Raw genomic sequence first — 22,546 nt, 5'->3', positions numbered from 1 at the left:
TTCAAGATCATGATTTCCATCATTTTCACTTAATGTTTCCATCTCTTTTGGCCAATGATTTTTTCACTTTTTCATTAAAAAGTAAAACACATATTAATTGCAAACTATTCAAATGGTGTAGAGATGTAACATGTTCTATGATCTCTCTCATCTTAATTCCCCTTCCTTGTCTCTTAGAAAATAATTACAATGAATATTATTCTAGATTTACATTGACACATAGTTCTCTAATTGAAAATCAATTATTTTGATTTTTTAGGACTAGGCATTCCCCAACTATGAGTTCAATGAATGAGTAAATGTGTGAGTACAGGTGGTGGTTTGAAACATTCTTTAGTAAGTTCCAGATTGTCTTTTCTGAAAAATGTATTTCAGCTTTATTGAAGTATAATTGGCATATAAAACTATAAGATGTTTAAAGTGCACATTGTGGTGTTTTGATACAAAGACATTGAGAAAGATTCCTTCCATCTAGTTAATGAACATATCCATCATCTCACATTTTTATTTTTTTGTGTGAGAACATTTAAGTTTTACTTTGTTAGCAAATTTCAATAATACAACACACTGTTATTAGCTGTAACCACTGTGTTTTACAGAAGATCCTCAGCCTTTATTCATCTTGTGGTTGCAAGTTGGTACAAGCTGGTCCTAACCTCACAGTCCCAGCATATGCCGCAGCAGGTGCCAGTGGGACCTCACAGTCAAGAGACTTGCCACCCCATATATCCATTGACCTAAATAAACTCTATGGGTCCCTAAAAATGACTCTCAGGTCAAGGATTCTTCTCATCCTGTTGGACCTCCTGCACAGAAGGGGAAATTTTCAGGCAGCTAAGTTTTCCCATCTCTCTGTAGTTAGTGAATTTACAAAAGCCTTCGCACAAGATAGGCAAGATTGATTCATCTTTACAAGTTGGCTTTAAAATTAGCCTCACATTTTCACTATAGATAGAAACACAAAATTTAGAGATAGCCTGAGCTATGTATTTCCAAAATTCTCTGTGCCCAGCCTTCTATGCTGCAAGTATAAAAATCATGGAAAATGAAGTTATAGGAATCACTTAGAACAAACTGTGGTTCAACTGTGGGATGCTGCTGTGGGCTAGCACTGGTTTTTGCTCTTTCTTTTTCTTTCTTTCTTTCTTTCTTTCTTTCTTTCTTTCTTTCTTTCTTTCTTCCTTCCTTCCTTCCTTCCTTCCTTCCTTCCTTCCTTCCTTCCTTCCTTTCTTCTTTTTCTTTCATTAAGTCTAGGCCCTCAGGTGCTTATGTGCATTGAATTTTTTCTAAGTCAATATACCAGGACACTGCTATATAGATATTTTGGGATATTATAGCTACCCTCCATGTATAGTTAACACTTGGTGTGGAAATTAAATTAAAATGACAACAAATAAACTTAAGTGATTTAATCACACACATTTTTAATTCTGCTCCATGTATCTTGGGAAATAACCGTAAACAATTCACCTACATGAAAGAAACATTCACTTTTTAAATAATCAAGGCACATTTGTAGATTCTCTCTTTTCTCTTTGTTAATACTCTGAGATTCATTAAACAGACCAGCATTTCCTTCACACAGAGACACGTGTTAACACCTTGGGCTTTGATATTTCCTCTGTTTCTCTTTTTGTCTTTCCAAACTCCCCTTGTGGCCTACTCCCACTTTCAACCCAAAGATGCTCTCACTGGTAAATACACGAGTAGTATTTTTAACTGTTCTCCAGAAGTATATCCCAAAGGCTCAAGGTGGGAGAATTTCTATTCCAGGGACTGCGGATTTCTGTGTCAGGACAGAGGAAGAAAGGGGGCAAGGGGATAGCATAGTCTGATTGCAAGCAAAAGAGCCAGAGCATGTTAGGAGAATCTGGGCTATCATATGACATACAGGTACAGAATGCATTGGCTGAGGTCCAGGCATTTGGCAGTTTTTTTTAGGAACAAGAGGCTGGTGGGAAACAAAAGGTTAGCCAGTACAATGAACCTTGTGCTACTAGAGATCAGTGCAGAGAAGGCACTTAGGAGTTCCTAGCAAACAGGAACTCTCCTTGGTCAAAAGAGTAGGGGTGATGTGGAGGTGCTATCTGCCTCTCATGGGACTTTTTTTTTTTTTAATTTTTATTTATTTATGATAGGAACACAGTGAGAGAGAGAGGCAGAGACACAGGCAGAGGGAGAAGCAGGCTCCATGCACCAGGAGCCCGACGTGGGATTCAATCCCGGATCTCCAGGATCACGCCCCGGGCCAAAGGCAGGCGCCAAACCGCTGCGCCACCCAGGGATCCCGCCTCTCATGGGACTTAACCAGACATCTTTCTTGAGGTCCTCAAATCTCCCACACTCTATGATGACAAAAACTGTCACAGCTGAAAAGAAAATGCAAACAACTTGAGAGGTGTTTATTCTTTTTTAATTTTTTTTGAGAGGTGTTTATTGTGAATGCCTTTGAGTTAAATGATGGTATCAGGTCTTTTGTACTGTGATGCATGGAGATGGTCAGAAAATTGGAGGATGGCCCCCTGGAAGAAAACTGGAGTGGGGTTGTCCCTGAAGAGGACAGTGAGAAATAAACTGGAATCAGTGAGGACAAATGGTTAGACATAAGGACATCATACATGATGAGTTCCTATATTCTGAACTGTTTATAAGGGCGTCTGTGATCTATTTGAGCAGATATGTGCTGATGGGAATGAAAGGATTTTAGTTCAATCTGGGTTTTTTTTTTTTTTTTTTTTTTTTTTTTTACAGATGAGAAAACAGGTTCTGAGATGTTAAGTGTCTTTTTTATCATCTAACAGGTTAGTGGAAGGGCAAGGATTAAAATGATGAAGTTTCCTAATTCCAACATAGCTTAAAAACAGAGAGATATGAATCATTTTTATCTTCACATTAGATTTTCTCTTCCTTCCAGACAGGAGGATCTTATCTTTGGAAGAGGGAGAGCAGACACAGCTGAAAAGCAAATATAAGATCTAAGAGTTAAGTTAGGGAGCTTTGGAGATGATTAAATATCCAGCCAAGGCAGATCTGCTATGCTTAGGTCAAGCCATGGCTGGAGAGACCTGTGGTGTGGAAGCATGGATGGGAACATCTGGGTGGATGACCTGAGGATGGTGACTCTGCATACTTCCTTACTCTTCCCTACTAAGAGATAACATTTCTCTTAGATGGATGCTCTGCAAAAACCTTTCCCAGCAAGGCAGCAGACAAATCCTTCAGGAGATGTCCCTCCTCCTCCCTTGGAGCTCAGGCTAATAACCAGGGTTAAGGTCCAGCTTAACCCAGCTGTGAACCTGCTGGGCCTAATAAGATAAAACAGAAAGTATACCCGAAGGAGCTGTAAGCAGGAGTTATGCAAGTTCCTTTGAGATTGGATGATAAATGTGTTTGATCAAGAAGGCCAGAAGGAAGAGTGAATCAGTTAAGACTCACTGACATGGGGGCACTTTATCAGGATTTGGGATGAAACAATCCCACTCATTGTTAGGATGGCTCTTAGAGCGCTACAGATGGCACATTCTGAGCAAAGTGAAAGTGAGAATGATTGAGGGCCCTAGCAGACGACAGAAAAAAGAATAAGGAGGCAGAGGAAAGTGGAAATGCATATACTGAGACCAGAAGAACCCCTGGAGGATCAAGTTTTACAACAAGGTCCGGAAAACACACTATCCACCCCAAAGTCATCAAGAGGTGCTGGACCGACATCTCTAAGAAGTTTAGTGGTCTCTCAATGGCAGATGAGACAGGCAGTCACAGTGCTGGCTCACTAATGGCCATGGAGATGATGTTCACCAAAATAACAGAGGCCATGGGATTGTACTTATCCTCCAGGAGCCAGAAGGCTGTGATTATCGTAACAGATGGCGAGGCTGGAGGGAAGCCAAGGTGGAGGGCTCTCAGGGAGTTGTAGAGCTACTTAATAATATGTGGGGTCCCTATGGGGAAAACAGACAGCAACCAACAATGACGATGTTTAATCCACCAAGAAGGCAAGAATGGACTATAGAAGTTGAGGACGTTTGCTCCAAAAAATATTCACGGGGCCTTTTCCTCTTCCTGGACCTGAGTCACTTTTCAGAGTTGGTACACACTGATTGAAGAAAAGACAGAGTCTCTAAAAGACAGAGCCCCCTCCAATACTTCGGTTACGTATATACATATAAAGATTTTGTCAGTCCTCCTACAAAGGGCCCTACAGCCATGTACTCGGGTGACCATACTGGGAAGAGGGGCACCATTAAACTATTAAACACAAGATCTGAGTTGATACTGATATCTGAAGGCCAAAAGGATCATCACATCCACCCTGTTAGAGTGGGAACTTACAGGGATCAATATAAGGGTCCTATCTAAAATTCTGTTAATAGTGGGTCCACTGTTGGGTGGATCTTTGAAGCCAGTGGACCCACTATCAACTCAGATCTTCTGTCCGTAGGACCTGTACAGACACACAATCATTTCTCCCACTTAAAACACAATTAACTCAAATTGCTAAGGTTTACAAAGTAAATAAAAATGAAACTAATGAGAGCATATTCATCAGCACAATTGTTGGATAATAGTGTATTACCTACAATCTTACCTGAATCTTATTTGTGTCAATCAAGTGCTGGGCCATTGATTTTAGGATAATTGCAAAGAAGAACCAGGAGTGCTATTGCAAAAAAGAAAAGACAATAGGAAATTTATTATGTTATAGCAAAATCACAATGATTCTGTCCTTTACAACATGTGATATTATAAAATTTTTATTTTAGAATGTGTTCTTTGAAATGGACGGGCCAGCTGCACACACATGACTGTCCAGCCTGCACAAGTGAGTGCTGTCCACACACCAGTGCCTCTCCCACCACAAACTGCTCCCTCCTCCAGTCTAGGTTGTGCTCAGGCATTACAATTTCCTCTCTGAAGGATGGACTTAAGAAAGGCCCAGGAATATGCCTGTAAGCCCTTAACTCGCGAATCTCCTGGGGATCCGTACAGGTTCAGAAGAGGAGGTAAGGGCTCCCAGTGGGTGTTTCTCTTGGCTCCTCTTCCACTTCTTCCTATGGGGAGGGGTGCAGTCCGAGCAAACCAAAATATGTCCCAGGATGAAGGTCCCTGTTTCTTGGGTCGAAGGGTTATACTTATCCCAGATACAAAAAGTCTATGTTATATACGTACAGTTTAAAGAATATACCTCCCTGATCCTTTGCTCCTCCCATTTTCTCCACCAGAGATAACAATTTTGAATTCTGTGCTAATCATTCCTTTGCTTTATTTCATAATTTTGCTACCACTATCATACATGGAAACACTATTGAGTTTTGCCTACTGCTGAACTCTATATAAACGGAATCATCCCGTGTGGATCCCTCTGTATTTGGCTTTTTCATTCAGTAACTTCTGTCCTGAGGCTCATTTATGTTGACTCATGTGGCTGGGAGTCCAGTATTGTCACATCACATATATGACCACAATTTACTTCTCTGTTCTATCATGTACCGGCATTTGAATTGTAACCAATTTCAGCTGATTGGTTGAGCTGCTGAGAGCTGCTGGGTACAGGGTCCTAACTCTAGAGAGCTATGTGAGATGTAGGGCAGAGGAGTTTTGCATTTTAACAAGGCACCTCTTGCTTAACAAAGGGGTTGCCTGATCTTAGAAATGGAATTCATGTTGTTGGAAATAATTAATACAAGGCACATTGTTAAAATCCCCCATCCCCCATCTTGTCCAAAATGATATTTTTCACCATATGCCCTATGTCCCCATATTTGCCTCTTTAATGCCCCTGATACTTACCATGTGCTACCTCTTAGCACTCCAGTCTGCCTCTGCCTTTTACCTTGAGTCCACCAGGGCTAAGGAAATTAAGCTTTTCATCTCAATTCGCGTCTGATAACAGGAAACCCATTCCCCTCCTGCCCTCTAGTCTCCGTGGGTAGCACATATTCCTTTTTGTATTCCCATATCTCACTGCTTTCTAGCTCCTGATGCCCTACTGCCACACTTTCTGGAATGCATGGCCCAACACCAGCGAAGTCTCTGGAAGGCACAATTTCTCCAAAGTTCCCTTCACCTCACCTTTTAACTAAGTGTTGACTCTCTGAAGAGAAGCCTGTTTCTCTGGCATGCAATCCCCTTGAGCACCCTGACACCAGCCTCACCTTGCTAGAGTCCTACACAGCCATCAGGGTGCTCCATTAAACTCATGTCAGCTCATGTCACACTTTTGCTCAAAACCCTCTAATGGTTCTCAATTTTGCTGAGTGGAAGCCAAAGTCCTTGCAATGGCCTATAAGGCTTTATGCTACTTGCCTACACCCACCCTGCCTCCTCTCTTCTTTGATAACTTCGTTCCAGCCACACTGGCCTCTCTGCCATCCTTCCAGCACACTAGGCATGCTGCTGCCTTGTGATTTTATACATGTCTCCCCTCTGCCTTTACTGTTCTCCAAGCATCCACATGGCCAGCTCCTCCTCTTTGCATTTTTTTTGCTCAAGAACCTTCTCCATGAGCTGTCTCCTGACCATTCTGTTTAAATTCCAAACCTCGCTCTGTACCTCCAGCACTCCCAGTTCCCCTTACCAGCTCAACATTTTCTTTTCCCATACCACTTCTCACTTCCTAACACACAATTAAATTAATTTGTTATTATGTTTGTAGTATATTGTTTTTTACCCCCCAGTAGAATGCAAGCTCCCCAAGGGCAGAGGTCTTTATTCTATTCTCTGATGCCTGCCAAATGCTGAGGTTGGTGCCTGTCCCATGGGAGGCACTTAGAACATCTTTGTTGCATAAACAGGATAAATATACTCATAAGACTAATTTAAGCAAATTGCTTAGAATAATTTGAGGTTAGGGAACTCATGTTGATGCTTATCAATCCCAACTTCTCTTTCTAGCTACTTACTAATCAATCATCCATCTGTCAAGTCATGATAGATAATTAATTTAGCTAAGGACTAAAGCCATTCTTCTATAATTTAATCCTTTGGCACATTTCCTCTACCGTGCCTAAAAACCCAACAAACTTTATTTTTGCAACAGTTAGTACTTTTGAGTATTTCAGATTATTCTTAATAGTTACTCATTCTGTTTTGGGGCCAAAGGACTTAATTTGGGTCTTCTGTTCTTTTGACACAAATCTTCGCTCGCTTAATGTTTTTATATGCTACAGTTTCAATATGATGCTTACACTGAAACTAAAAGAAACAATCTATGGATATCAAGGAGTCCTATCGCCTTCCAGGGGTGAGAGCAAGCCACCCCTCCTGTTAACAATTGAAGGATTGTCTTTAAATTCTTTACCTTCAGGACATGCTTTACTGTTGTTGAGTCATTTGATTTCAAAAGACCAGTCACATTTTTAGCCAGCTCCTCATGTATAGTTCTCTCCTTGCATGCCCTGGTTTTGAACACGAACTGAAGAAAATCCAAAAAGTGAAAAAAGTTAAATACTTAAAAAAAAACCCAAAGTCTCAAAAATTATGTTACATGAATAACTCATATCTCATAATTATCTGCTCATGCCAGATTTTGTCATGAAATAAATGGTGGCCCAATGACAAGAGTAGTACACGACTGTTCCTATTTAGGATTTTGCACAAGATAGGGCTTGGCTCACCTAAGCTCTCCTTGAAACTCTTTTTGTAGAAATCAAAAGAAAGAGCCAGAGAGCGATTTAGCGGGTTCAAGGAAACATGGAGGGCTTTGACCCACCTACTTAGGACACATTTCCCCTTCTCCTTCCTTCCACTGGTAACAGGTGGCATGGTAGCATTTCTTCATCCTGAAAGGGTAGAGCACCCACTCAAATAGCCAAGTGGGGAAGCAGGTGCCTTCCAGAGGCCAGTAGGTGAGCTCCCCACACGCCCAGGTTCTATCATCTCATGCTTAGTCACAGCTATCAAAGGGTTCATGAACATTGGCCATCAGTAAGATAACAAATGCTGCTCACTTTTTTTTCTCTCAAAAGATTTGTTTCGGTGTGCATTTCTGAATGCATGTAATGGTCTTAATTTTCAGTATTCCTTCATCTGTTTTAAGGATATCAGTACCAATTTATGCACATATTTTAAATATATAATGCTTATCCCTGGATTATACGGTTTTACTTATGGGTTGCATTTGCCTCAAGGAAGGTCATTTGTTTATAACATTCACCTCTCAGACTTCACTATAATCAAGAGCGAAGGCAGACAAGAAACTCAAAGCAGAGGCACATTCACATTTGGATCTATAATCATTTCTTTGAACTTTGCAACTCATTGGTAAGTAAGACTGGAGTCTTACTTCTCCAAGCTCATCCCAGAGGAGAAAGACAAAGCTAAGAGATGTATGAAACTAGCCAAAATCAAGAGTAATAGGATTTTTTTCCCCTTATGAATTATGACTCATGTGAGGCTAATATCATCACTGACTACCTAGTCCCATGCACAGTTATTTAGCTCTAACAGCATTACAACTAGCTCTGAGATATTCTTATTTTGAAATTTTGGCTGGAATGTGTCAGTGCCATGAATTGCAGTAAACCATGGCATTTGGTTAGATAGACTTAAGATGCACATCTTTGAAAAAGAAATGGTGTATGTGTGCATTTTGGATATTGTAAATGGGGTGAGTTAGCAGCATTTAGCACCACTGAACTTGAAATGGTGTTTAGTTTGTTTCTGAATATATATAAATTCCACTGAATATATCACATCTTTCAAGGACATCAAAGCATATATTGGTACCAGCCCATCAGTATTCATCATACACCAAGGTATGGGCCTTAATATCCACCTACATGTTAAAAAATAATTTCTCTCATAGGTGATAAGAAAAATCAAACTCTTTGGTCAGGGTCAGGCTGTTAACAATGTACTGCAACAAGAGTTCAATCACAGAATCATAGAGCTAGATGTTCATCTGGTCCATCCCTTCTCACTTCAGAGGAGAAAAAAATGAAGTTCAGAGAGGCTGATTGCTCAAGTTAACTATCTAATCTTGACTAGAATCTAATTTCCCACTTGCTAGTAATGTTCTTTCTAGAGTAAAATTCCGGTTGATAATATTTATTAGGGTGTGTCCGCTTTAGCTATGTGAAAATATTTTTATGAAATATCTTTAGGAATTGTTATCAGTGTGACATCCCATTTTTAAATGTATTTTTAGATTTCAACCACTTCAAAGCAAATTAAATAAGCAACTGCCTATATTATAAAATCAAATGGTCTCATCAGGAGATTTCAAACATCCTAGTTAAAAATAAAGACCATACCAGGATGCATTCCAATACACTCTTCCAAGAGCAACACAGAATGAGTCTGAGAACTGATTTAAGGTTCTCATAAGGAACTTCTTTGACTATCACAAAAACAGACACAACATCAGTGGGTTCTTAATGTAGTCTTCAATGATTCCATTAGAATGAGGTAAATACTTGTGTTGAAATGGAGATGCCTCTGCGTAATATGGACTGGGGAATTGTTTTCTTCTTAGCCCCTTTGGTGATTGAAATGGAAAATGTGGGTTAAATATTGAGAGAAATTTCTGTAGATGATTTTGTTAAATGTAAATTCACCAATACAGGATTAAAGTATTTTTACGACTGTCTTAAACAGAGAGTAAACTAAACAAGCATTTGTAGGCACAACTGTCTTTCCACAGCTGAAGTGTAGATCTTGTTGGGTAAAATTATACCATAGGGAAATTGTTGTGAAATAACTATCCTTGAAAAAAAAAAAAAAGAAATAACTATCTTTGGCATATGGGCTATTTTAAGGAAGGGCACACGATCATACTTGGGTATTTGGGAAGATATCTTACATTTCAGGCAGGTAGAAAATATGTACATATAAAATTGTAATGTAAAAATATCCCTCAGAGGGTTTCACCTCAGAGTGAAATTTCATAGGAAGTTTTGTTTTTTTGTTTGTTTTTTACACATTTCTACCACAAAACCCCCAAATTATCCTCTAGTCACCTTTCTAGATATCTAACTTATGGAAGTATATGTCTATTCTTATATATCAATGGAATAAATTCTTTCAATTAAAAAAGGTCTGGGTCTCAAAAAGATTTAATATATACATAAAAATAGAAATTGAGCTCCTCTATGCATTATAAAGTTATGTAAGCCACTCTCATTTATCTCTGGATAGATTCTTTCTTTTCATTCAGGAAGATGACATTTAGGCAGGAACTATAATGTGCAAACATCATCACAAGTTCACTGGCATTAATTCACAGGCCAACTGGAAATGAGAACATGAACATGTCCGAGTGAACGCTTGGTGAAGGACGCTGGAGGAAGCAGGTGCACACTGATGGAATGGGCTAGTGGATCATGCCCGAGGATAAAGGACTTAACATACCAGAAGCAGGTACAAATATACAGTAACTGGGAAAATGAAATAATGCCTGAGAAAACAATAAAAAGAGCTAAGAAAACATTACAGAAGAAACACAGAGCATTCAACAAACCAACAGGAAAAATATTCCTTAACTTGATACAGGAATTGCATTCATTTGTAATGTTGACTTCAAAAGGCCAATACTTTCATTTTCTCTTCTCTTTCTTTGCTCTTTCTCCCCATATAAATATTCATTTGCACATGTACACATTATTTATACATTTGAACTATACCTCTAGATCATCCATGCAAAGAGATGGAATCCTAAGTGGCTAAAGGGAATGTTTGATATTACTGTGCTGAGCCCCATCCAGCTAAAGGCAGAAACATCCCACTTATTGCAGACAGAAATGAGACAAACCACACAGCACGAGGGATGTGCCCAGTGTCGAAGTGGCGATTTCATACCTTAATGTATGACTGGACAGAGTGGTCCAGCTGCTCCTCATGGCATTTGGCCACAATGTCGGTCAGAACCCTGGAAAAACAAAACTGTTCAGTGACTTTTCTGGAAAAGACAGGAAAATATGACTGGGCTTGGCACTAGAGTGTTTTGTAAACTGGGTATTTAACAGGCACTGAATGAATGCGTGAACCAGTTTCAGATTTCCCCCTCTGATCCCCCAATATCCGTATTAACACTAAGATATAAGTATCTCATGGCTGCAACATCACACTGAAGACTTTTATGGCTTGTGTGTTGGCTGATACTGTCTTCTTGGAAAAAGAATCATTTCTAGTATCTGATTAAAATTTAGGACCTTTAACCTCCAATTATTATAGTTCATTTAAAGAGGGCTCCCTCCGGGTGGCTTTGTTGGTTCAGTGTCTGCCTTTGGCTCAGATCATGATCCCAGGGTCCTGGGATGGAGCCTCACCTTGGGATCCCAGCTCCTCGGGCAGTCTGCTTCTCTCCTTCTGCCCCTCCCCCCTGATTGTATTCTCTCTCTCTCTCTCTTTCATAAAAAAAATCCTTAAAAAAGAATAAAAGAATAAAGAGGGTTTCCCTTCTAACAAAGAGGCACTACATATGCTGTTGTAAAAAGCAATTAGATTAAGATTCAGTTTTGTTTTTTATTTCCCTCCTAAGCTCGTGAAGTGTTTCTAGTAGCAGCGGTGGTACTGCTTTCACATTAGTACTGCCAGTTGCTCAATGGCTGCAGTGTTTTGGAATGTCTTGGAATTTTAGCAGATCTATCTGCTGAAATATTTAGCAGTCTTGTTCACAAAAACCTATATGTTCATGCTGAAAAGAGTCTCAGTTGAAGGTACAGTTGGATACTTTTAACCCAGGTCCAGAACTGGCTGATGTGGAACTGTTAGACACACTTTAATTGTCCCAGAGCTTCAGGGTGCTACTTTAAAAATGAGGCTAAAGACCCACATTCTGAAAGAGGTTAATAATATACCTGACAGTTACGAAAGTTCTGGACATACTTCAATGTGAAGAGTAATTTTTTTCCGCAGAATTCCGTGACTAATATTTTTTTTAAAAAAATGAACATTAAGCATACATGATGCTTTAATGGATTTAAAACAGTATCTCCAATAGAGAGGAAATTAGGATCGTCAAAGTTACTAGACAGATTAGAAATGTTGGCAAAATGTAGTACAGACAAATTTAAAGCAGGGGCAGTTAGAGAAAAAATTTTAAAAATCTAGTGGGGATGTGAAACTGTACAGCCACCCTGGAAAACAATTCAGCGTTTTCTTAAAAACTGCAGGTGCAACTATCATTAAGACCTAGCAGCTGCACCAGGCATTTATCTCAGAGAAATAAAAACTTATGTTCACCCAAAATCTACCTGAACCGGAAAAACCCAGATGTCCTTCCTATCTATCTATCCAAAATTTTAACAGATTAGTAGTTACCAGGGCTAAGGGGTGGGGACTGGGGATGTGAGGGAAGTAATTTTGTGTAATAAATGACAACATGAGGGATCCCCCTGGTGATGGGAATGTTCCTTATTCTGTTTATCAATGTCAATATCCCAGTAGAGATACTGCGCTACAGTTTTGCATGATGTGGCATTGGTAAACTAGGTAAAGGGAACATGGGATCTCTCCACATTATTTCTCACAAGTGCCTGTCAATCTATGATTCCATCAAAATAAAAAGATTAATTAAGAAACAAAATAAAAAGTGAAAAACGGGTCTAAAACTTTACCCCAATGATAACAGATTTGAAGGCAAGAACTCAAGAGTGAGAAATACTTCAAATTTGAGACATGTGTTCACGTGAAACACAAGCGGGCACAAGAAGGTGGCTGTTCAGTTATAATCACAGTTTTGTGCAAACACAGTCTAGAAGAGCTCTTCTCCTAAGACCACGGGAGAGATACCTGGTCACAGTTGTAGTTATTTCATCTTCTTCATTCTGGACCAGCACCTTGAAGAGCTGATTCAAGATGATAGGCAGAAAACTCATGATTGCATGAATCTTTTCCACATTCAATAGGTTCTGTAGTACGTTGGTGGGAGAAAAAGGACACTGGTCAAATTTAAAGCACCTTCTGCTGATGTGTTTCTGAACTCAAGTAAGTGGGGTGTCTGGGTGGTGCAGTGGTTGAGCATCTGCCTTTGGCTCAGGGCATGATCCCGGCATGATCCCGGCATCCTGGGATCGAGTCCCTCATGAAGCTCCTTGCATGGAGCCTGCTTCTCCCTCTGTCTATGTCTCTGCTTCTCTCTGTGTCTCGCATGATTAAATAAATAAAATCTTAAAAAAAAAAAAAAAAGGAAAAGTATGAATACGCTAGCTCACCTTCATCTGGCTTTATTCTTCACTGCACTCAGCAGGCATGCAGGCACGGGGGTGATGTTGCAAGGATACTGTACACAATTATCTAATTGAAAATCAACTGATTCTGATTTTCAATCATTTTATTTTGGGAAAAAAATCTGACATTTGCTTGTTTTGTAATCAACAGGCAGAGCCTATCAAAGAATTGAGAAATAACCATTTATTCTCTGAATTGATAAGGTATTTAAAAATCTTCCATGATGGCCCTATCTTAGTTTGCTACTCATTGGAAACTGGAAAGGACCCTTTTACCCGTTTCTTTACCCTGGAGACCCAGAGAGTATTTGCACGTCACCTTACCTTACAAGACCGGATGAAGTTCGAGGTAGGTGACTGAGACATATCTCTCTCTCTTTTTTGGCACTGTCGGAAAAATGCGTTCACATGGGGATCCTGAAAGAGCAAGGAAAGTGTTTATTTCTTATGACACATAAACTGTATGACAATTACAGTGATGGAGGGTGAGTATTTCTGGAGGACAGATGCCTCAATGAGACGAGCAGATGCTTTATCAAGGAGTCAGAGTGACGGCTTTCATTTTCACTGGACATTTTGAAGTTCACTGAAAGCTCCACCTGGACCACAAACCCTGCTCTTTCTTTTTTTCCTTTCTTGTAGATAGATGTGTTTTCCTTCTCGGCCACATGGTAGTGGCTGGAGAAGCACTTCCACTGGCTCTGTCCCCTCCCTCCCCTTTTAAAAATTGCCTTCTTTCATGTTCTTGTTTCTTTCTACACACTTCTATGTATTTTTCTTACATATTTCTTAACACACATGAGAAAGTGTACTCTTATTATGCACAGGGATATTTTTAGACTTAAAATGCCCAAGCTAGTAAAAAATTAGGAAGTTCACACTAATCTAATGAGATAAAACTGATTTGTACCCTTTGTAATGGGCTGCATTGTGTCCCTTCACAATCCATATGTTGAAGTCTTAATTCCCGCCCTGGTACCTCAGAATATAACCATATTTAGAGATAAGGTCTTTAAAGAGATAGTTATGTTAAAATGAAGCAGTTAGAGTGGACCAAGTCCAATATGATTGATGTCTCTATAAAAGATGAAATTTAGGGGCACCTGGGTGGCTTAGTCTATTAAACACCTGACTCTTGATTGATCTCAGGGTCATGACTTCAAGACCCATGTTGGGCTCCACATGTGTGGAGCCTACTTATAAAAAAAATAGAGGAGGAAATCTGGACACAGAGATAAACACCAGACATGTACTGGCATAGAGGAAAGGACCACGAAAGGACCCAGCAAGAAGATGGCTACCTACATGCCAAGTAGGGAGGCCTGAGAAGAAACCAACCCTGCCAACACATTGACACCTTGATACTGGTCTTCTGGACTCCAGGATGGTGAGAACATAGATTTCTGTTGTGTAAGCTGCCCAGTCTGTGGTATTCTGTTACGGCAGCCTGAGCAAATGAATATTCCCTTTAATGCTATTTCCTGAAGAGGGTGGCCCCTTTAGAGATTCTCTTGAGCTGAGGGGCAGAGTTATATAGTCAGAAAGTGAGACACGGAATTTTAGTGAAGACACCCATACTGGATATTTCTCTGGAATTTGTTGATTCTAGAAGGACATCTGTGATTTGGGTTTCCCTCAGCTCCAGGGTATGTGTGAGCATACGTGTGTGTGTGTCATATTTTCAGTTTCATTTCATTTATTCAACTATTTGACAATTAGTCATTGAAAGCTGACTATGTGCTAGGCCCTTGGCAGCCAGGGAGGACAGAGTGAAGGCCCAGGAAAACCCAGTCCCTTCTTCTGCAGTCCTTCCATTATGTCAGGGAGACCAGCACCATACTGCAACGTCAACACACACCTACTTGATCACAGTTACATAGGTGCATCACAAGAAAGCAGGGTGTCATGTGGGTGTATGACAAGATGACACATGTCTGAAGGGTCAGGGAAGAGGACAGGCTTCTTTGAGAAAGTGAGCCAAGGTCTGAAGGATGGGTGGGAGCTGTCCAGGCCAAGGCAGGGAGGGGAGGAAGGGAGGGGAAGATTGCCTTCCTCATGAGGAGGGCTGAGTGTCAGAAGCAGAAGCTAAGCAGATGGAGGACGCAGTGCGAGAGAGGGCCTGGGCATTTGGTCCATGAGGTAAATACTGATGAAAGAGGAATATGTCCCGCCTTGGCGATGAGTATGTGGGCGGTGGCAGCGGATGCAGAAAAAGGTGAGTGATGGTGAGTCAGAGAGACATCTGGCTTGTTGAGAGGAAAGCAGTTGGAAGTGTGAGAAAGACAGGTTGGTATATAAGGGCAGGACTAGGTGGGGAAGGACCATTTTGTGGGACTTGTGGAGTTCGCGCAGAGGACTGAGGAAGGGAGTTAAATTTCCCTTGAGGCACCAGAGGTTACAGGGAGAAATTCTGATGCAATATGTGTGTAATACCTGGATGATTTCATTTCTCTTAGCAAGCATTTAAGAAAGGGGAAATACATAGTTTGTGTACTTAATGATTTGCTTTGTACTTTACAATTGGTACCACAGAAGTCCTCATACTCTGGTAAGAGAAGCTGTCTTGCAGTGGAAGGGGTGCATCTGTGGTAATTCAGCAATGACGGGAATTAGGTTTGTATAGCATTTTGCAGTTCCTGACATGTTTCCACACGTGGTTTCTCATTTTGATCCTTCCTACAACCTTAGGCAGATATTATTGCCATCATTTTCCTGATGACGAAATAAGAACCGCAGGGGTGAGGTGACTTGTGCAGGATCACCCAGGAAGAAGCTGGCCAAGGAGGGTCTCCAGTAGTTCTGCTGATCTCATGGCCTGCCCATTAGGAGCACCTGGTAGGCACTGGAAATCAGACTTAGTTTTTAGGTAAAGATCCAAAGTCTTTCATTTTGACCTTTCCTCATTAAAAAAAATATTTTATTTATTTATTCATGAGAGATAGAGGTAGAGATAGAGAGATGAGAGAGAGGCAGAGACACAGGCAGAGGGAGAAGCAGGCTCCATGCAGGGAGCCTGATGTGGGACTCGATCCCAGGTCTCCAGGAGCACGCCCTGGGCCAAAGGCAGACGCTAAACCGCTGAGCCACTCAGGGATCCCACCTTTCCCCATTTTTAACACTTGGGTGTTTTCAGTGAAAGAAAAACATATTTCAAGCGTGGTAGCATCATCCTGATACGTACATGTCTGGTATTCTAGTCCACAGTTGTAAGGGCACCTGGGCTGAAGGGCTGGGGCATTCTCTCTCTCCTGGGAGAGGCAGAAAGTTATGCTGCCGACATTTCTTCCTTTGCATTTCTAAATCACCAGCTCCTCTGACAACTTGGGAAATGGTGAGTCCCCTCCCCTAAATACAGGAGCCCCTTTAGGATTCTATGGGTTCAAACAGATGCTGAGATTTTTTTCAGGACAGCGCACTCACCTGAGTATTTACTGTGGACACCACAAATGTCGATACTTTGAAGAGTGGCTTGCCACCGTCAACCCACTTAATGTCACTCCCACCATGCTGTAAAAAAGAGTGTGTTACTGTCACTGTGGCAATTGAAGAAGAGAAAAGAAACAGGTTATTTAGCTTATGTTAATTGGCCGTCCTGATCCATTTAACTTACAGGACTCTACAGATGCAAAATAAAAGATGCAAAAAGAATTAGCAGTACCGGTGAGGGAGACCGATGTGGTATCAGGGGGCCATTCTAATGGATCATTTCTACCAGCCATGAATGAAACAAGACACTGAAAATATTGTTGGTACACGACTCATCACTACAATGGATGCATACACTACAGTCCTTGGGTTTATTTAAATAGCAGAAAGAAGATAACCTCATGCCATTTAGCTCATGTATTTTTTTTCTCTTAAATTATACATCACTCAGTACCTTTCCACTTGCAGAATCTTGAAAGCTTAAATAATTAGGAGGCAGGCCTGTTGCTATTGGGATATTGTATTCTTGAGAAGCTATCTGATCATGTTTCATCAGGGGAAGCCAAGCATATCCCACTGTGCAAAGGAAGAACAAAGAGAAACCTTCTGAGTGCAAAGCGCCATGGTGAGGAGTAAAAACAAAGTTACTTGTCACTTATGAATAGAAAACCTCACTAAAAAAATTTAATACATCAGAGCTTTAAAAGTCCTCTCCAGTTCCAGACACATAGATGACATGTAAAACTGTACCAAATCACATCCTGTCAGTACCTGATGTTTCCAGCATCTCCTTTTTCTTGGCATTGGCCTTGGCATTTATGTCACAAGTGACATGGTAAAAAGAAAACAAAATATGGTGTTTCTCATGGAGCTGTGTCGGTAGTTCAATTTTCACCTGCAATGAAAGAGATCATAGCTGGACTGGGATGAAATTCATTTGCCCCAGGTCAGGGTGAGACAAAACATAGGCGCCTTCACCTTTTAAAAAAATCTTTCACTGAAACTAAGGACACGTTTCACAGTTAGTGTAAGAAGTACCGACTTAACTCTCAATGGATATCCATCCTGCTAGCAGTCATGTGTTAAGGGACTGATATTTTTACTTCTTTATTGTGGTGGCTGTTGATAATTTAGAATGCCTAGCATTTGTCATTTGGTAACGGATGCTAGTAAAGAATGGATTAAGCACACTCACACACTCACACATACACAGAGGCTCACCATAAGGTGTCAAAAAGACATAGATCAAGGAACCTATCACCAGAGAACATCCATTGAGTGAACTGAGTCCCTGTCTCATGCAGTGTGTGCATGGACCAGAGTATGAGCATCGCTTGTGAGCTCATTAGAAATGCACAATCTTGGACACTACCCCAGACACATGGAATCAGAATCTGCATTTTTAATAAGACCCCCAGGCAATTCATAGACACAGTGGTGAGAAACATAGCAGTAGGAAATGATGTAACTTAAGCATGGAATCTATTTCTTCTTAAAAATAACAAAAAAAAATACATGAAATGTGTTATTGTGGTAACCAAGTAATGAGCTGTTTTGTGAAGATGTCATGCTGTAGCTACATAAGGAATGTTTCCTAATAAGTATAAAACATAAAGTTGATATATGTTAAAAATATGCTTAATGAGGAGCATACTCCATATCCCTAAAAAGAAATGTTTTGACACCTTCTATATTTCATAGTGCTTTTCAGTTTCCAAACATCTGCCACATACGTTGTGAAATAGGATGACACGGAGGTGGGAATCGAGTGGAGAGATGTTATAGGGCTTTGACTCACTGGGAGTTTATGGTCTAGTCAGTTTAATAGGATCTTCCAGGATGGGGAACCATGTCATTTGATAACTACTTCACACTAGAATCCCAGGATCTCATCATATAAGCTGCATTCAACGCAATATCAGCAGCTTGGTAACTTCCAGAATGGTCAAGCAATAAGGTGTTAGAGAAGCGTGCAGATTATCTGCCAGCTTATTTATTAGACTCTTTGTGCATCTACCTATCTAGCTAATGTATTTGCACTTTTTAAAAAAAAGATTTATTTATTTATTTATTTGTGAGAGAGAGAGAGAGAGAGAGAGAGAGAGAGAGGCAGAGACATAGGAGGAGGGAGAAGCAGGCTCCATGCCGGGAGCCCAACATGGGACTCGATCCCGGGACTCTAGGATCACGCCCTGGCCAAAGGCAGGCGCTAAACTGCTGAGCCACCCAGGGATCCCCTGTACTTGCACTTTGTTCGGGAAAGGACTCATTACATTGATTTTCCAAATGTTCTCCCTGAAAGAGCAGCATCAACATCTTTTAGAAACTTGTTCTAACAAGTATCATGCAAATTTTCAGGCCCTGTTTCAGACATTTGGAATCCACAAATCTGGGGGGATTACAGTAATCTGATGTAACAAGGCTTCAAGGTGATTCTGGTGAATGGTAAAATCTGAGAACTTCTGAACTAGAATGGTTTACAAGCTTACACATTCTTTATATACTAGTATGCAAACTTGGTAACAAAGGCCAATGTACATTTAAGGACGTACAATAATTAGCCATGTACCAGAAGGAAATTTTTTCTTTTTTTTAGCTAACATAAAGAGCATATGGGAATGCAATAAGTTCTCAAGAATTCCGGTTAACTATTAATGCCAACATCCTTCACTTTAAATACTGCAAATATTCACATTATAACAGAGCCTTGGAAGAATTTGTATCAATTTTTGCAATTAATGCAACCTCAGTTTTGAGTCTGCACTGCAGAGTTCACTGGACTGTCATTACACACATGATCTCCTATAGAAAACTCCATGGCTTTTATAAGAATTCCGGGAAGCACATGAGAGTAACAGAGATTAACAGTCAGAATTAACAGTGAGAACATAATTTTTTTTAGAAAAAAAAATCTTGTATGTCTGCAACAGATGCATATTTCAGAGGGGTTTTTCCAAGGGGTCAACCAATACAATAAATATTCTATAACATGGTGATAGCCCTTTACCTTAATTTTTTTTTTTTACCTTCTGTCCTGAATTTATAGGGAACAAAGCTTAAGAGCATTAAGTGGATGTGGAGGAGGGAGATAAGGTTAAAGGAGGTCTGTGGTTTCACTGAAGTTCCTTTAGTTTCAAAATGATTGATGTGGAATAAGGTGTGGTAGGCAGACTAATAGCCTGCCCCCAAATGGTGTCCTCTGGGCCCCAATATCCAGAATCTGTGAACAGGGTAAAAGGGATTTGCAAAAGTGATGAAAACAAGGATTTTTTAAAATGGGAAGATTACACTGGATTACTGTGGGAGACCAACGTAACCACAAAATCCTTATTGGAGGGAAGTCAGAGTCAGAGAATGGAAGTGGAAGTGAGAGTGAGAAAACTTCTGGAAGAGGGTCACAAGCCAAGGCCTGCGGAAGCCTCTAGAAGCTAGAAAAGGTGAGGCAAGGAATCTCCCCTAAAGCTTCTGGAAGGAATGCAGACCTGCTGCCACCTTGATTTAAGCTCTGTGGGACCCATTTCAGAGTTTATGATTTCCAGAACTATGAGATAATGGATGTGGGTTTTTCTAAGTCACCAAATTTGGCGATTTACTGTAGTAGCAATAGGAGACCTCATAAAAAGATGGGATATTTTTAATCCCAGATACCATATCAGCAGGTTGCATTAGTTTAGATCTTTGCTTTGTGGTCAGAAATTAAATTTAATCCCTAAAGCTTGTTTGTCTGAATCTCTTTTTAATACCAGCTGACACATACAGAGTAATTTACCATTGGCCCAATTGGTTCTTTCATGTCTTAGAGCAGAATGGTGAAGCTTCAGCCCCGAGTCATGTGGCCTAGTTTGAGTTCTGATGATCATTTTTTTTTTAAGATTTTATTTATTTATTCATGAGAGAGAGAGAGAGAGAGAGAGAGAGAGAGAGAGGCAGAGACACAGGTAGAGGGAGAAGCAGGCTGCACACAGGAAGCCTGACATGGGACTTGATCCCAGGTCCCCAGGATCATGCCCTGGACCGAAGGTGGTGCTAAACCACTGAGCCTCCCGGGCTGCCCCTGATGATCCCTTCTTACTGCTGTGCCCTTGGCAAAGTTACTTCTCTGAGTCCCAGTTTCCTTACTCATAAGATAGGAAGGTGTGAAGGTTAATTTTATGTCAGTTTGATTAGACTGCAGAATGCCCAAATAGCTGGTTAAACTTTATTTCTGGGTGTGCCTGTGAGGATGCTTCTGAAGAGATTAGCATTAGAATTTGAGGGCTGAGTAAAGCAGATGGCCTTCACCAGTGTGGGTGCTCATCATCCAATCTGATAAAGGTCTGAATGGAACAAAAAGGCAGGAGGTTGAATTCTCTCTCTGCCTGACTACTTGAACCAAAACATTGATCTTCCCTGTCTGCCTTTGGCACCCTTTTTTCTCAGACCTTCACACCTGAACTGAAATCTCTATCACAGCCCAGCTGGCTCTCAGGCCTTTGAATAATACCACCAGCTTTCAGGATTACAGATGGAAGATCATGAGACTTCTTGTTTCCATAACGATGTGAGCCTATACCTTATAATAAGTCTACCTGTCTATACATATATATATATCTCCCCTATTGGCTCTGTTTCTCTGGAGAACCCTGTAGGGATTGAGATGATGCATATATGGAGTACAGCATGGTGCCTGGCCCATAATAAGAGAGTCTCAGGAGTTGGCCAGGGCAGGTTTTGCTGTACATCACATTTAGAGATGACAGTATCCACGATCACTCAAGTTCAAGTAGGTCATAAGAATTAGTGTTGGCTCATATTCTATCTATTGCTAAGTTCTTTCCATTATGACATGAAATGCAGCTATTGATTGGTTAAGCTGTCCAACACAATCTTTATTATATTGATTAATGAAATAAAAGAAAAAAATTATTCTCCCTTGAAAAGAATGATACCATAAAAGCATATTTTTGAAGGGCAATCCTATGCTGAAACGTCCGGATTTGCAACCTAACCCCTGGAGCAACTGTCAATAAATACAGTTTCTAAATCTCACTTAAGTAAACATCAGCCAAGGCATGCCCTCAGTCTGAGATGTGGTCTAGAGAGAATGCATATCTTTGTGCATTACCTGACCCATCTCTTTTAGGAGCTGCTGGGAGCAGGGGAGGTGTGGCCCTTACCTCATCGGAGAAATCCGGATTCTGGGAATGATGCAGAACTGCAGTGTGGGCAGCTGAGGTGAAGAGAGGCCCTCCAGGTTTTCCATAAATACACTGTTTAAAAAGTTATGAGTTGAATGATTAGGAGTGTCTGAAATTAACTCTGAGCACACACAAAAAAGTCACAATTCTTCAGTTACCAACCCTGGAACAAAGATGAATTTAGTGATAACTTGCCAGGCTTAGCTGGTATCTAATTAACCTTGAACTTGTCTCACCTACTGCCCTGTACTTACTATATCAGGGCACTATGGAAGAAAATATGAAGGCTTTAATTCATCGTGTAGCTATTACATCAACCTGAATTAGTTCATTACCTAACTTTTTGATTACCAGGAGATAAGAGCTAAATTGTTCAATTCAGATTCCTGTAAGGTGGCCTCTGGAAGGGGTCCATGGCATACCCAGGTCTGGTTCAGAGTTCAAGGCAATCAGTCCTGGGTGACCACAGGGTTTGGTTCGACCCCAACCCCTGACATGCCTGCTCCCAACCAAGAACGCTGTGCTGGAAGGATAAGACTTATTTCAGGCTCCACCACATTGCACTGCTACTCTATCCCAGCCCCTAATCAAGCCGGGGAATGTCATATGGCACTTCCTAGGCATACAGCTTCAAAATTCCCTTAGCCCAAGGCTCAGGCTCCCTCTTCTGGAATCTGCTGTATTTCTGTATGAGCCTTTAGAATGCAATGAGACAGGAGACTCATACACCTGCTATTATTCCTCTTTTCTAGAATTTTCCCCATAAACACTGCACTA

At 40.7% G+C, this 22,546-nt stretch overlaps 1 protein-coding gene across 14 annotated transcripts in view; it reads right to left on the bottom strand.

Moving 5' to 3' along the window:
* Positions 1-22,546, bottom strand: part of DOCK10 (dedicator of cytokinesis 10) — a 260,880-nt gene that overhangs the window by 52,413 nt on the left and 185,921 nt on the right. For all 14 annotated transcript variants that reach the window (XM_041766384.1, XM_041766383.1, XM_041766388.1 and 11 more), the window contains exons 19-27: positions 21,749-21,841; positions 17,364-17,487; positions 17,047-17,168; positions 16,587-16,673; positions 13,491-13,583; positions 12,730-12,848; positions 10,795-10,864; positions 7,298-7,411; positions 4,586-4,657 (exon numbers count right to left, since the gene is read on the bottom strand). In XM_041766384.1, the coding sequence (XP_041622318.1) occupies positions 4,586-4,657; positions 7,298-7,411; positions 10,795-10,864; positions 12,730-12,848; positions 13,491-13,583; positions 16,587-16,673; positions 17,047-17,168; positions 17,364-17,487; positions 21,749-21,841 (894 nt within the window). The remainder of the gene's footprint in view (positions 1-4,585; positions 4,658-7,297; positions 7,412-10,794; positions 10,865-12,729; positions 12,849-13,490; positions 13,584-16,586; positions 16,674-17,046; positions 17,169-17,363; positions 17,488-21,748; positions 21,842-22,546) is intronic.

Source organism: Vulpes lagopus, chromosome 8 (assembly GCF_018345385.1).
Source record: "Vulpes lagopus strain Blue_001 chromosome 8, ASM1834538v1, whole genome shotgun sequence".
Classification (NCBI taxonomy): Eukaryota; Metazoa; Chordata; class Mammalia; order Carnivora; family Canidae; genus Vulpes; species Vulpes lagopus.
Note: the sequence above shows the minus strand (reverse complement) of the source record. Positions and strands in the feature narration are given on the sequence as shown.